At 35.5% G+C, this 15,429-nt stretch overlaps 1 protein-coding gene across 2 annotated transcripts in view; it reads right to left on the reverse strand.

The window, feature by feature from the left end:
• Window positions 1-15,429, reverse strand: part of PTPRC (protein tyrosine phosphatase, receptor type C) — a 122,048-nt gene that overhangs the window by 25,968 nt on the left and 80,651 nt on the right. For both annotated transcript variants that reach the window (XM_025390894.1, XM_025390893.1), the window contains 4 exons: window positions 13,226-13,431; window positions 9,045-9,105; window positions 2,969-3,077; window positions 2,246-2,280 (listed from right to left, as the gene is read on the reverse strand). In XM_025390894.1, the coding sequence (XP_025246679.1) occupies window positions 2,246-2,280; window positions 2,969-3,077; window positions 9,045-9,105; window positions 13,226-13,431 (411 nt within the window). The remainder of the gene's footprint in view (window positions 1-2,245; window positions 2,281-2,968; window positions 3,078-9,044; window positions 9,106-13,225; window positions 13,432-15,429) is intronic.

The raw sequence follows: 15,429 nt of genomic DNA on the forward strand, positions 1-15,429 counted from the left end.
AATGTTCTTCCCCATTTTCTATGCTTAGAGAAGGGATCCCAGACTAAACATCACCATTATAAGGACATTCACATTTGTTTGATAATATGCATTTTATAGCAATTACCATACTTATTTATTTATAATACAATTAATATTTTTCTTTGTATTGTTTTCGTTTTCAACTTATGAAATGCTGTAAACATGCAAATGAAATAAGACAATATGATTAATACCCTTATACCCATGACACAGCTTAATTTGATCATCTGTTTACACTAAACGGTGAAACAGTTGTATTAATTCGTTTTGCTTCAAGTATATGAAATACATTATATACTATGTTTGTGAAATAACTTACTAAATAGTAAAAAAGTATACTAACCATAAAAAGCTGTAATTACATATGGAACTTGAAAACCAAACGCTTTAGAAAGGTAAGAGAATTTAATCTGTCACATATGTAAAAAGGATGTTTCTCCTACTCTTTCATGTACTACTGATAGTATTTCTTTCAGTAATCATATTAATTTTACCCATTTATCAGATAAAGAAAGAAGGTATCCATGAGGGCGAACCATTTATCTTACTGCCCATGGAAACTTTCTACCCAATCAGAGCTATCAAACTGGCTATATGCAATTGTTTCTTTAGGTTGTTGGGAATGCCCGATATTCATTCATTCTGAACTGAGGGCCACTTTCAGGGTTTCATGGGGTCTGAATGAGTAAATTCTACTGCATTCCAAGGTGCAATCAGTATCAATTTTGAGATAAAATATTTCATTGACACTTTCCAAGTCCACCTTAACTCTTTGAGATGGATTTTCCTTTTCTGCTCAGGTGTTTATTACTGATTGCTCTCTTCATTCCTCCCTCAGTTTATGAAAATGAATCCTCAGGATACCCTATCTCAGTGTTATTTATTCACTAATATTTATCAAATCCTAGGTACTCACTTTGGTACTGGGCATAAAGCAGTGAATAAGAAAAAAAGCCTCCATGCTTTCACAAAGCTTACATTCTAGTTAGGGGAGTATAATCAACAACCAAATGAATAAATATGTAATAAGAGGTCAGATAGTGTTACATTCTGCAAATAAAAATAAAGCCTTTTAAGGAGCACAAAAGATTCAACCCTAAACTTTCTGCATAGAGACCTGCTACCTGCTATTACCAGAGGGAAACACTTCTAACACAGATTAACACAGACAAAGGACTTCTGAAATTATTCCTGTCTTAAGCATGAGAAAGCAAGTAAATTTCTTTATTGTAAACAAAAGTTCAATTTCTGCAAAGGTTCAACTTTGTCCCTTTTTATTGGATTAGAAATCACATTTTTAAAAAATTAAATAATATAAATGTTGAAAAAAAAGATAAACAAATTTGTTTTCTTCTCCTAAGTAAAATTGCTGTTCTTTATTGCTGTCCATAAATGCGTCTTTAGTGGGAGCAGCCAGCATTCCACCCTGGCAGGGACTTGAGGAGATGTACCATCTCCCCATCTCTGTGACTTTCCTCCACTCTTCCCTCCACCACTCCCTAATTTGTTGGTCCATTGGTTCCCCACAATCTTAACAGACCAGATTTCCGCCCTCGCACACAGTTTTCTATCTTCTATATATGTATAGAATCATACACATTCAACTACTAGGGCATGTATCAAATTACCATCGTATTTGTTGATATATCTGCTTTCCTCTATTAGATTACAAACCCTTTAAGGGCAGAGTCTGTGCCTGTCACTGTAGTACTCTCAGTACCTGGCACAATGCTTGGCGTACACTGGGAACTTCACAGGTGCTGAGTGAGTAAAGGAATTTAAGTTTTATCACTCTATCAACAGAAGTCCAAGTTAAATTAAAAATGCCCGGTTCTTATTTAAAAAGAATGGGACTGGGCGCAGTGGTTCATGCCTGTAATCCCAGCACTTTGGGAGGCCAAGGTGGGCGGATTACTTGAGGCCAGGAGTTCGAAACCAGTCTGGGCAACATGGTGATATCCCATCTCTACTAAAAATACAAAAATTAGCTGGGCCTGGTGCTTTGTGTCTGTAATCCCACATACTTGGGAAGCTGAGGCACAAGAGAATTGCTTGAACCTGGAGGCGGAGGCTGCAGTAAGCAGAGATTACACCACCACACTTCAGCCTGAGCGACAGAATGAGACTCTGTCTTAAAATAAATATAAATAAATAAATGAAATAAAATGAATGGATTCAAATGCAAGGGAAGGAATATTCATCAGCAAAAAATATGCATACTTACCCCTTTCAACAAGCTCCTGTTGTTCATCCAAATTGCTGTGAAAATAGGAAAAATAAGTTTCTATATTCTCAAGAAGCACAGAATTCAGTTGGTATTTAACTTATATTTAATGAACACATTGAAGGGAAAGGAAGGAAGTCAGGGAGAAGAAAAGGAGAAGAGAGGAAAGGAGAAGAGGAAAGGAGGGAAGGCAGGAAGAGAGCCTGGAGCAAAGGGAGGACAGAAGGATGGGAGAGAGGAGAGTCAGAGAGGAGAGAGGAGGGTGAGGGAGGAAAAGAAACAACCAAGACTTGTCTGCTAAACTCACATAAGTAGCCAAATGATTTTATTTTAAATCTTCTGTTTTTCATAAGATGTGGTTGTTTCTGGCCAACGAAACACATTAACTTCCCCAGACATCTCCCTCCTTTCTTTTGCTTTTGTCACTCCTAGATCCCTCTGACCCACTTTGTACTAAAAAACACACACATTCTTTTCACTGGTTACTATTAAACAAGTCCACAATATTATTAGTAAATTAAGAAAATAATATTAATGTTTAATTCAAACCAATAAAACCACACTAAAAGTTTTTGATTAAAAGTTCTGTCATGAAGTGGGCTTTATGCTGTCTTCTCTCTAGTTCACATATTTCATTTAACTGGTTCCCTCACTGCCATATGGATATGCGTTTGCACCATTACCACTACCATTATTATTTGAAAATTCATAATCAGCTCTTACCAGGATCTTTTCTTATGTAGATCATAGATTTTATAGAGAACAACAAGTAGGGCTATTGATGTCACAATAATCAGAAATGCCAGAAATGCTATCAGTGCCTTAGAATTATCTAGAAATGAAAAATAATACATTCAGAGAACCATTGTCAAACAACTTGCTAGACTGGTTGAATAATCACCTCCAAAGTATTTACATTTTAATATTTTTCAATTTATTGTGAGGTTTGAAAAAATAAACATTTTAGAATAAGGTCAAATACAATAAAGTTCTAATTCTGTGACTTTGGCTATATTGTTTAGAACCAATAAAAACATTTTATATTTAAGGAGAGTAAGAAGAGAAGAACACTTCTCTTTCTCTTGATTAAATAAAGTTCTTTTATAAGACACATTTAAATTTAATTCTCTTTTTTCCAGACACTTCATTTTGAAGGGATCAAGGAGGTAATCCAGTTATTATAATTTTTGGAGACAAACTCATATAGTTTAACTTCGTATGCAGAAGAGGGTAGTCTCTTAAGGGGATGAGAAAGACTTCTACTTCACAAAGATAAACCCTCTTACCTGTTCATTGAGGTGTAAAATCAATTCAAGAGACAAAAATGGTTTCATTCTGTAGTTAGGATAAGACTTACCCTGACTTAAATATTCACTAAGTTTAATGTGAAATCCTGCCTTTTCCTAAGGAAAGGGCATAGAAGAGAGGGTGTGTTGGAAATATCTCCAGTATATTCACCTTTTCTTATGCAGTGAAAATGCAGCAAAATAATGCGGTGACTTAAGAGCCTCAGCTCCAGAGCCAGACTGCTTAGCTTCCAACCCTAGCTCTACTACTTCTTAGTTGGGAACTTGGCCAGATTTCTTATTATCTTTGTCCCTCCTTTCCCAAAATCCTAAAATGTGGCTAAAGGTGTTGATTCACAGTAAACACGTAGCACGGTGGCTGGGACATAGTAAGCACTAATTATTCACTATTCACAAAAAATATTTTTGGCCTTTGGTCGTCTGCCAAATTCAGCTCTAGGCACTTAGGATATCTACAAAAAGAAAAACAAGAGTCCTGTTCTCATAGAACTTACTCTCTAGTGAAGAAAAATAGATAATTAATAATAAACAGAAGAAATAAGTAAATGGTCAAGTAGGTTAGAAGATAAGAAGGACTGTGAAGATAAAAAGGAAGACAGTCTGTGGAAATGCTACAGAATATAAGGCAGAAAAAAATATTAGTTTTCAGGAAATTTGCATTCTCTTTGGGGGAAACAGACACCAGAAAGGTAACTGAACAGACAGGCACAGTGGCTTACCCCTGTAACCCCAGCACTTTGGGAGGCTGAGGTGGGTGGATCACTTGAGGCCAGGAGTTTCAGAGCGGCCTGGCCAACACGGTGAAACCTCATCTCTACTAAATATACAAAAAAATTAGCCAGGCATGGTGTGTGTCTGTAATGCCAACTACTTGGGAGGCTAAGACATGAGAATTACTTGAACCCAGGAGGCAGAGGTTGCAGTGAGCCAAGATTGCACCACTGCACTCCAACCTGGGCGACAGAGCAAGACTCTGTCAAAAAAGAAAAGAAAAAAGAAAGGTAAGTGAACAAATGAAATAATTATGTATTTTTTCATATAGTCTGAAAAAAATAAGTAGGGTGATAAGGAAGTAGAGGGGACGTATTTTATGTATGGTGAGTGGAGGCCTTGAGCATGAGACAGTTCTTCCACAACTGGAAATATGGAAATGACTCTACCAAGCAAACAGGTGCCAGAAACAGTTCATCTCATGATCAAAATTTCTGTAACTGGGAACTCATACAAATAGGAATATTGAAAGTAATTTCAGATAGAGACTGTAAGACCTGAGCTTGAATTCAGGCTCTGTCATTTCTTTGACTCATAGAGCAAATAGATTAAATTATCCAAACTTGAGTTTCCTCATATACAATGTTATCTCCCTTAAAGGGGTATTTATACTGCTGGCATATATAAAGATGGATAGATAGATGAACGTGAATATATAGGTGGATGGCAGTGAACATTTTTAGGCAAGAGGTTCTTATTGCAATAGGCTCCTAAAATGACCCAAAGTGTTCCTTGTCTTATCTCTATCTCAAATTCTTTTCACTGAAATTGTCAATCCATACCAGTGATTACTAGTATACGTATATCAATCAGCATGATTGTTTCCAGATTTTGTGAATAAAAACCTCATCAGAGGCAACATCTAACCTCTAGAACACTCTGAAGTGAGATTTTGCAAGAAACAGCAAATGACTATAAGTTAGCATTCCAATCCATAATAATGAATTAGATTAGGTTATAAAAAATATTAAGCAGCATAAGACTTTTCTCAATAAACTTAATAATAAAATAGCCAGTCTTCAGATAAAGCTTGCATTCTAAGCACACATGTGTTTCCCCCTTCTTTCCAGGAACTCTGCTAATATTAAAGAACTGAAAATGTCGTAGATCTATAATGACAGAGAAAATGAGAGAAGGGAAATTAGAGGTAGAGCAATTTCAACAAGTTGTAGAAGGTAGAAAACAAAGGAAAGGAGGCCATAGCCTAAATCAAAGGAACAGATTCCATTTGCTCAGAATGCCTGAGTCTCAGGTTTGAAAGTGACATATGCAGTAAATGTGAAACATGGGTCAGAACATGGAAGTCAAATGTCTATTTACAACAACAACAACAACAACAACAACAACAAATATCTTCTTGAAAAAATACTACCAGGGAGGAGAAGACAGAAGGAAAATTAAATGGAAGCAGTGAGAGACTCAGAATAAAGTCAGACCCAGTACAGAGAAGGGATGAGGTGCAGGACTAAAATTAGGAGGACACTGTAATTGTCCACATATGCAATAGTTGGACACCTATCTTCCCATCCTACTGTGAGAAGAACCACTTTTTCACACTTTACCCTATGACAAGGAGTAGGGTGATTCTGGAGATTAATTTCTGGAGATTAATTGATTGTTGGTGATAATGAATGATATCAGAAAAAAATAAATCAACAATATCATAGGAAATCTCCTCAGTCATCAAGATCTTCTAAGGACCACAGAACATCTGATCAACCTTTCCTTTTGTCTCACTGTGACTATGACTAGACCACCAATAAGAACCAAGCTCTTAAGGAAACCAGCAACACCAAAGGGGAATGCCAAAATAATAAGTCGACTTATGAGTTCTATGACTAATAGACTTGACAAAAGACTATGGGAAGAAAATGCAGCAAAGAATTATCAGATACATAAATCTTCAGGTTACAAAGGTCAATAGCATCCAGAAAAATGGATGAAAAAGATTCAGGGCCGGATTCACACCTGTAATCCCAGCACTTTGGGAGGCCAAGGCAGGAGGATCATTTGAGATCAAGAGTTCAAGACTAGCCTGACCAACATGGTGAAATCCCATCTCTACTGAAAATACAAAAATTAGCCAGGCATGGTGGTGAATGCCTGTAATCCCAGCTACTCGGGAAGCTGAAGCAGGAGCATCACTTGAACCCAGGAGGCAGAGGCTGCAGCGAGCCAAGGTTGTGCCACTGCACTCCAGCCTGGGCAACAAGAATGGAGCAAAACTCCCTCTAAAAACAAAAACAAAACAAAGCAAAACAAACAAACAAAAAATGCAGGTAAGACCAAGAATAAACAGAGAAACCTAATATTTCCAGGGGAGGAAAACCTGGAAACAGACCAAAATAAATAAATAAATAAATATATATATATATGTGTGTGTGTGTGTATATATATATATATAATGTGTGTGTGTGTGTGTGTATATATATATATAGAGAGAGAGAGAGAGGGAGAGGGAGAATCAGGATGAAATTAGAAAGTAAAATTGGATTCAGGAAAATAAGACAGAAATAATTTTTAAATTCTAAAATTTTTAGCTTAGAATTTTATGTCTACTCGACACACTGAACAAGTGCCAGAGTAGAATAAAGATATTTTTATGTATGGGAGAATTGGAATACTTTTTTCTTATACTAGAGTATATATGTTAGTGAAATCAGAAGGAAAAAAAAAATGTGTGATACAGCAAATGTAAACCAGAAAACTGATGGAGGGATATTTTAAGATGGGGTGTGAGAGTCCAGATCAGAAGAAGAAGAAAGGGTCCCCAGGAGTTCAATTGACAATGACATCAAAATACGGGTGGTGGAATGTTACGCTGGGGAATCCCAACAACCCATCTCTAGTAGCTGTACCCTAGCAATTCACAACCCAAGTCCTTTCCTGGAATAGATATCACTATTTTCAAAGTAACTATATTATTTATCTCTTAAGGTAATGATATTGTGAGCGGAGAGTGAATACAATGTTGTCTCCTTTGTGGAAAAAGGATGTGGGCTAATTTTTTGGCTCCATTGACCTGGAAACCTGATAAAAGTGGAATATTAGCTGGTTACCAGACAACATTGCTAATGGCAAAATGACCCTTGATTGCTAAATTACACCTGAACAGGGAGTGCTATATATGAACTCTATTGTCCTCATGGGAAGTACTAGCTTTGTGTTTCCCTGAGTGCAGTGCTCGCTCATAACTGAGCACACCCTCCCCTGTCGGCATGTCTGGAAGCTATGCCCATGGAAATAGTATAAGAAATACGATTCCTTTTGGAATGCAGCTCCTACACCTACACATGTGGTCTCATTCTCTCATATCTCAGTTGTCTTTGAGAGTGTCATAAGAAAAGTAGCTGGATTACTGCGTGCACTGCTGCAAGGGTTCCTGCTGCAAGGATTCCCACTGCCAGGCTCCCTTGCTAGCATGCTGTGCTTTCTGCTCTGTGTCTTTCCAAGTGAAATAGTTTCAGATCTGGCCTATTAAGATGCGAGTGTGAGATGTTCAGCTGAGTCTATGACCGCTATAAATTATTTACAATTTAATAGGAAAGGTTCCATGAAGTCATTTGTATTATAAAGATATTATAAAAGAAAAAGGTAATGTGGAGATAAAATCAAAGCTATATTGCTGGATTTTTTTTTTTTTTTGACATTTAACACAAAGAGGTTTTGTTTCATAAATCTGAGCAGAAAGAACTACAACTTTACAGAGGGCTTAGTAAAGCAGTTTGGAAAATAAGCTGTTTTTATATTTTCTCTTTTGACTTTGCATTCATATCAGTGACTGTGCACATGCATATGTATGTAAGAGAGGAAGACCTAGAAGTGGCAAAGATAGAAAGACCTAGAAGTTGCTGACAACAAAGTACATACAGTTTAAATAATTCTATTTACAATGTTAACTGGTAGAAAAAGCCCAAAATAGCATACTAGGTCTCCTTCCTCCATAGGCTCAGATCAATTGGTAATGTTAGTAACTCTAGAAAGAGCAGTATACAATATTGCTTTTACATATATATGTATATATGTGTATATATGTATATGTGTGTGTATGTGTGTGTGTGTATATATATGTGTGTGTGTGCGTGTATATATAAATATGAAGGAAACCATAAGGAGACCCAAAAGTAGAAATGGTTAAAAGTGGTTGCCTGGCAAACAGAATCGTGGGTGGGGAAAGTAACATGCAGCTGTTATTTTCATTATTATAATGAAATTTAATCATAAGTAATTTTTTCATGTACACTTTTACTTTGATTAAAATATTTTAAATATCAATGATAAACATTTACATAACTATATTGTTATTAGGGAGGGCTTATCATAGCTTCCATTAGGTAAATCAAGACAGACTCATATCGAAGGCCCACTTCTGCTAAGCATATACTAAAGAGACAATAAAATAAACAATCTAAAATAGTATGCAAAAAATGTTACTAACATAATGATATTTCATAAACATAATCATAATTTAATAGTTTGGGTATATAAATCCTCTTATAAATTCAACAATCCTTTAATAATTGGATCTCCTAACTTGAATTTAAGATATTGTATTTTAATATATTTAGCCTATATATATATGGTTTTACTGACAATTTAAAATATCATATTTATGGAAAAGACATAATGGAAGCATTTAACAATCAAATGTGATTATAAGTGTAAAATAAGCATTTATATATATCTTAATATATATAATAAATAGCCCAGTGATAACTTACAAGATGTTGATTCACGTAAAATAACTGGTTCTCCAGAATATTTTCCATTGTGATAATAGGCCTGAATTTCAGTAACAAAAAATAAAATAATTAGTTTTCTAATTATTTCTACATTATATTATAATGTAAAACATATATATTATTTTTTCACACCATGCTGTGTATTTACATTAAAACTATGCTGATTTGCTTTAAAGTTAAACTTCAAGGTTATGTCGGTATGTTGTCAAATATATTTGAAAGACAAAAAGATATCTTATCTCACTTAGCAATAATAATATTAATAGTTATTAAACAATTATTAAATAGTTATTTAAAAAATGAAACTAGATGAAGAAATAAAATCCAATACATCAAAATGTTCATAACTAAAAGTTAAAATTCACTATTAATAGGCTAATATTTCATTTAAAAAGGAAATTCAACCATATGCTGTTTACTAGAATTATACATAAAACGCACATACTTTTTTAATGGCCCTTAAAAAATTTACTATATAGGCATAAGGATCATAAACACCTGTGTCTCATAAAAAGTAATGCAAATAAAGTGAAAACAATTTACATATACAGGCAAACTGAAAGGAGCCAAGGAGAAGTAAAATCTTTGACCAAAAAAATTTAAGTAAAATATATTTGAATAATATCATTCAAAGAGAATAATGATAAATATAATAAATCTGACAAATATATATCTAAGCTTTTATCCTATGGAGAATATATAATTTACTCAATATTCACAGAATATTCATAAATATCATACACTGAGCTGTAAAAATTATTCTACAAATCCAAAAAGGCAGAAATTGTAAAAGCCAATTAACTTTTACAAATTAATAATTAATAGCAACAAGAAATTAAAGCACCAGAAATGTAGAAAATCTCTCTTAAATAATGGATATATTAAAAACTCTTCCAAGTTATAACTGCAGACTCATTAGAAATCATCAATAATCAAAATGTTTTACTTTAAGAATCATTGATTACATATCATGTGAAGGCCTTCAGAAATTAGTGATAAACAATATAGACATGGGATACAGTCAATCAAAGTACAATCCATAGCCTTTTTTTTTCCTTTAGTTTATAAAAATGAAAAAAAAATTACAAGGATGAAAACAGTTTTAATCCGAAAGTCACCTGAAGAACATCAAAATAAATCTATGGAAAAGTAATAATAAATTGACTTCATTAATTTGTTAACCAGAGATCACAATGGTGAAAAAGCTGAAATGACTGCTCTCTCATGAAGGTGTAAACACAAAACATGATAGCGGAGACAGAAATAAGCATAAAAAGAAGATATGGCAAGTACAACAAAGAAAACAAAAGACAGTCTTTTGAAGAGTAGGGGAAGAGAATTCGAAACTGAGTATCTCCTAGTTTGAATGTTAAGGTTCTATTTTAATATGATGTAAACCTATATTTTTCCAGAGTAACTTATAAGATTTGAAGAGTGGGAGAGGCATATTCTAGGAAGTGGGAAGAGCATGGAGTGAGGTAGCTAGAGAGAGTAACACCTAGGTGCCTCTTAGAAAATACAGAGAAACCAGTGCACCTGGAGCTTAATGGACACTGGGGAAGCAGTGGGAAATGAAGTATAATATGTGATGATGTGACAATAACAAAATATTTTCTCTACATTGACTATTCTTTGAAAAAAGTATATATGGCACACTCACTCAAAAAGATTAAAATATCTGAAAAAACTAATCCTATTGAAAGAAAATATAAAAGAGTCGTAAAGAATTTCTCTGCATGAAAGGAATGAAAACAAATTTTTCAGGAACAAATCACTCCTATACTATTTAAAGTTATAGAGTGTAGGCTTCGCACAGTGGCTCACGCCTGTAATCCCAGCACTTTGGGAGGTAAGGTGGGCAGATCACTTAAGATCAGGTGTTCCAGGTCAGCCTGGCCAACATGGTGAACCCCCGTCTCTACTAAAAATACAAAAATTAGCCGAGTATGGTGGTGCATGCCCGTAATCCCAGCTACTTGGGACGCTGAGGCAGGAGAATCGCTTGAACCTGGGAGACGGAGGTTGCAGTAAGCTGAGATCACGCCACTACACTCCAGTCTGGGTGACAAAGTGAGACTCTGTCTCGAAAAAATAATAATAAAAATTTTTAAAAAGTTATATGATATAGAAAAACAGGAACATATAAGCAGTATGTTTATCAGATCAGTGTAACCTTTATACCAAATTTAATAAGAATGATGTCATCCAACGCCTATGTCAACAACATCTCTACTCACTGAATGATCTCCTTTCTGAATATCTACTAATAAAGACAATAAAATAATAGACTTGATTTCAATAATACTCTGAGAGAGTAGCACACAATGACAGAGCAGGGGTTTTTCTCTTAGAATGTGACAATGGTTTTGCATCATATAAACAAATCACACCAGGCCATCACAACTATGGCATCATCTATCATAATGCCATAAAAATCGATAAACTCTAACCGACATTTCCAGTTCAAAAACAAAACCAAAAAGTTTATAAATAAAAAAAAACATTTCTTTAAGTGATAAAGAATATGGGCCGGGCGCAGTGGCTCACGTTTGTAATCCCAACAATTTGGGAGGCTGAGGCAGGCGGATTACTTGAGGTCAGGAGTTCCAGACCAGCCAGGCCAACATGGTGAAACCCCATCTCTACTAAAAATACAAAAATTTGCCAGGTGTGGTGGCAGGTGCCTGTAATCCCAGCTACTCGAGAGGCTGAGGCAGAAGAATCACTTGAACCCGGGAGGCAGAGGTTGCAGTGAACTGAGATTGCACCACCACACTCCAGCCTGGGCAACAGAGCAACACTCCATCTCAAAACAAAAAACAACAACAAAACAAAACACAACAACAAAACAAAACAAAAAAAGAATATAGAGTCATTTGTCAACATCATATTAAAAAGTTAATTATGGAAATTTCTATTTAACAGGAATAAAAGTGACAGATACATTTGTTTAAAAATAAAAAGGGGAATTATGTAAGACTTAAACTGCTGTGAAGAAAATTAAAAGGCAAATTATAAACCGATAACAACATTTATTACGCATGTGACAAAGAGTTTACTATCACTAATATTCAAAGCATTTCTCCAGAGAAAACTGGATAAAAGAGGTAAAGAATAACACACAGAACAATAAGTAAAGAAACTTCATTAAAATAAAGTTTTTTTTACCATATTTCAACCCCCAAATATATTTCATAGCATATTTCAACCTCCAAATAAAGAAAAAGAAAGGCATATTCAGTGTTGGTGAACTTCTCAAGAAGCAGTCATTTCATGCACTGATACACAAGGACAATTTGGTAAATTTTATAGAAAAAAAAGTTACATATCCAAAAAATCCCAAAATACATATACATTTCTTCTAACCCAATAAATGCATTATTAGGAATTTATGAAACAAATTATTAAAGACATATTCAAAAATTTTGCTTTACCAATAAGTGTGTTATTTGAATGTTGTTTATATTAGAGACCAACATAGTTATAGTTAATAGAATATGATGAAGCCATACATAGAATATTATAGTCATTAAATACTACACAGTAGTTAAATATTTAACACAGAAAGGTGTGCATGATATAATGATGTATTAAAAATACAGTTTACCAAACTGTATTCTGAATGTCGATAATACATGTGTTAAATGCATGCAAATGTGTATATTATGAAAATATATGTACAAAATATGATCAGTAGACAGTGAGATAATGAGTATTTTAAATTCTGTATGCTCACTAGTATTTTCTAGGATTTATTTCAAATATTTTCTAATCTCAAGGTACGTGTGAAATTTTGCAAGTGAAAAATTCCACATTAATAAAGACAGAAAGCCAAAGTAAAGAAAAGGTAGATTTGGTAAAGTAATAATCTGTTGTGCATAAAGTGTTGTGCTTCTTAACACAGAAGCAATAATTTAACTATAATTAAGTCGTATTGAAGTTCTAAAATATTCCAATGAAACATTTGCTTTACACCACTGACTTTAGTTATAGGAATAAAAATTTTCGAGTGAAATAATTGAGACTTTTTAAGTATGATTCCATTAACATCAGAGCTTCTCAATCTCATGTGAACAGTGATCTTAAAGTTATTCAAGTACTATGAATCAATCATCATCATGTATGTTGGAACTATAGTAATGTAGAGAGCATACTTTTACCTTAAGACTGTAGTATGTTAAATATTGAAGATTGTTTACAGTGAAATCGCACTTAGATTGTGACACATTTCTAACTAGAGTATTTCCAGCTTCGACTTCCAGATAGTAAAGTCCAATGCGGCCATTAATGTCCCTGGGAGCCTCACACTTGACACGCATACTATTATCTGATGTGGAGACAATCATGTTCTGGACCTTGCTTGGAGCTATCAAAATGAAGAAAGATTTGCTATTAATAATTTAATAGATGCATATGTAAATTATTTGACAAACTTGGATACAGTATAAAGTATTTTAAGTGTTAGCTTGGGGATTATAAATGAGAAAGTTATGATAGTACATAAATTAAAAAGCAATATAGAAACGCTGGAAAATAAATCACTTATTTATTTGGTAAGTATTAGCATACAGGTTGTACATGAAGCCATGTGAGTTATTGCAATCCCTGAAGGAGAGTGTATAGAATTAAAGAAGAGAGAAAAAGGGAGGGGAGTGGGGAGGAGAGGGAGTTTTGTGAGAGGAGAGGAAAAATGTTGTTGATTGGGAAACCCCTAAGGCCTATTATACAATCCAGACCCTCCTTTCCTACAGTGCTAATGTTATCCTGGTAAACTCCTAGATGGGTTCTTCAGGAATAGAAACAAATTGTCTGCATTTTCTGTGATATAGAAACTCAAGAAAACAACAAATGCGTAGAACTCCAGGACCTGAACTTTCAAACCAAAACCTAAATGACCTTAAAAGTGTTTCACATTCAGCCCCAAACAGCACATTTCTTCACAAATACAGCGTTCGTTAGGGTCTCTGGAGCTATAGATGCTGCCTTAAAACAGGGCATTTCTTCTTCCCTGTCCTCGATGGAGGTTAGCAGATCTAGCTTTGGGCCTGGAAACTATGGAGAGATTATACTAGTGGAAAGAGCCAAACGCCATTGAAAGGAAATCTTAAATTTCCTTTCATAAATTAAAACAGTGACATAAAATAAAACAGTAAGTAGTTGAGGGTAATGAAGAGAAGAAAATGTTAATAAAATATTATATTTTATGAAATGTTTTATCAGGTGAACAGAGGTCAGTAGGCTAATGCTTTATGAGACACTGCTAGGTTTCTGATTACAATTAATATTTCCAGATAGTAAAGACAACAGCAAACAGTGAATGTTTTAATCTAAGTTGGTCAGGTAGTTAACTGCTTGAAATTTTACAAACTGACGCCAGTTAAGATGCCTTTATGCTTTGTTCTTAAAATTCTATGACTACATCTGAAGAAGAGAGAGAAACCAGGATAACGGTTTTCTGAATTTTGATTTTACATGTTTATAAGCCCTAGATATTAACAAATGTGCCAGGTAAATGTTTTAGCTAGAATAAAGACAGAAATATTGTAGGCTCGTAAGTTCATACTGTGTCCGGAATTGGTGGGTTCTTGGTCTGGCTGACTTCAAGAATGAAGCTGCGGACCCTCACAGTATTACAGTTCTTAAAGATGGTGTGTCTGGAGTTTGTTCCTTCTGATGTTGGGAGTGTTCTGAGTTTCTTCCTTCTGGTGGGTTCCTACTGGCCTCAGGAGTGACGCTGCAGATCTTCCAGGTAAGTGTTACAGCTCATAAAGATGGCATGGACCCAAAGAGTGAGCAGCAGCAAGATTTATTGCAAAGAGCCAAATAACAAAGCTTCCACAGTGTAGAAGGGGACCAGAACAGGTTGCCACTGGCTGGGTCAGGCAGTGGGCTTTTATTCCCTTATCTGACCCCACCCACATCCTGCTGATTGGTCCATGTTAAGGAGAGCTTATTGGTCTATTTTCCAAACCTTGAGCTAGACACAGTGTGCTGATTGGTGTATTTACAATCCTTTAGATAGACATAAAGGTTTTCCAAGTCGCACTAGACCCAGGCGACAGTTCAAGCGAGGTGAATGTGGGGCAGAAGTGCTGGGGAACCTGGTGTAACCTCCGCAGCTGCTGGTCCGGGTGCTAACCCCCTCACTGCCCTGGGCCGGACTTGCCAGCTGGCCGCTCCAAGTGTGGGGCCGTGGAGCCCGCACCCACCCGAAACTAGCACTGGCCTGTGAGCCACTGGCCTGTGACCGCCCTGCACAGCCCCCATTCCCACCGGCACCTCTCCTTCCACACCTCCTTGCAAGCCCCCGCAAGCAGAGGGAGCTGGCTCCAGCCTCGGCCAGCCCAGAGAGGGGCTCCCACAG

Source organism: Theropithecus gelada, chromosome 1, assembly GCF_003255815.1.
Source record: "Theropithecus gelada isolate Dixy chromosome 1, Tgel_1.0, whole genome shotgun sequence".
Taxonomy (NCBI): Eukaryota; Metazoa; Chordata; class Mammalia; order Primates; family Cercopithecidae; genus Theropithecus; species Theropithecus gelada.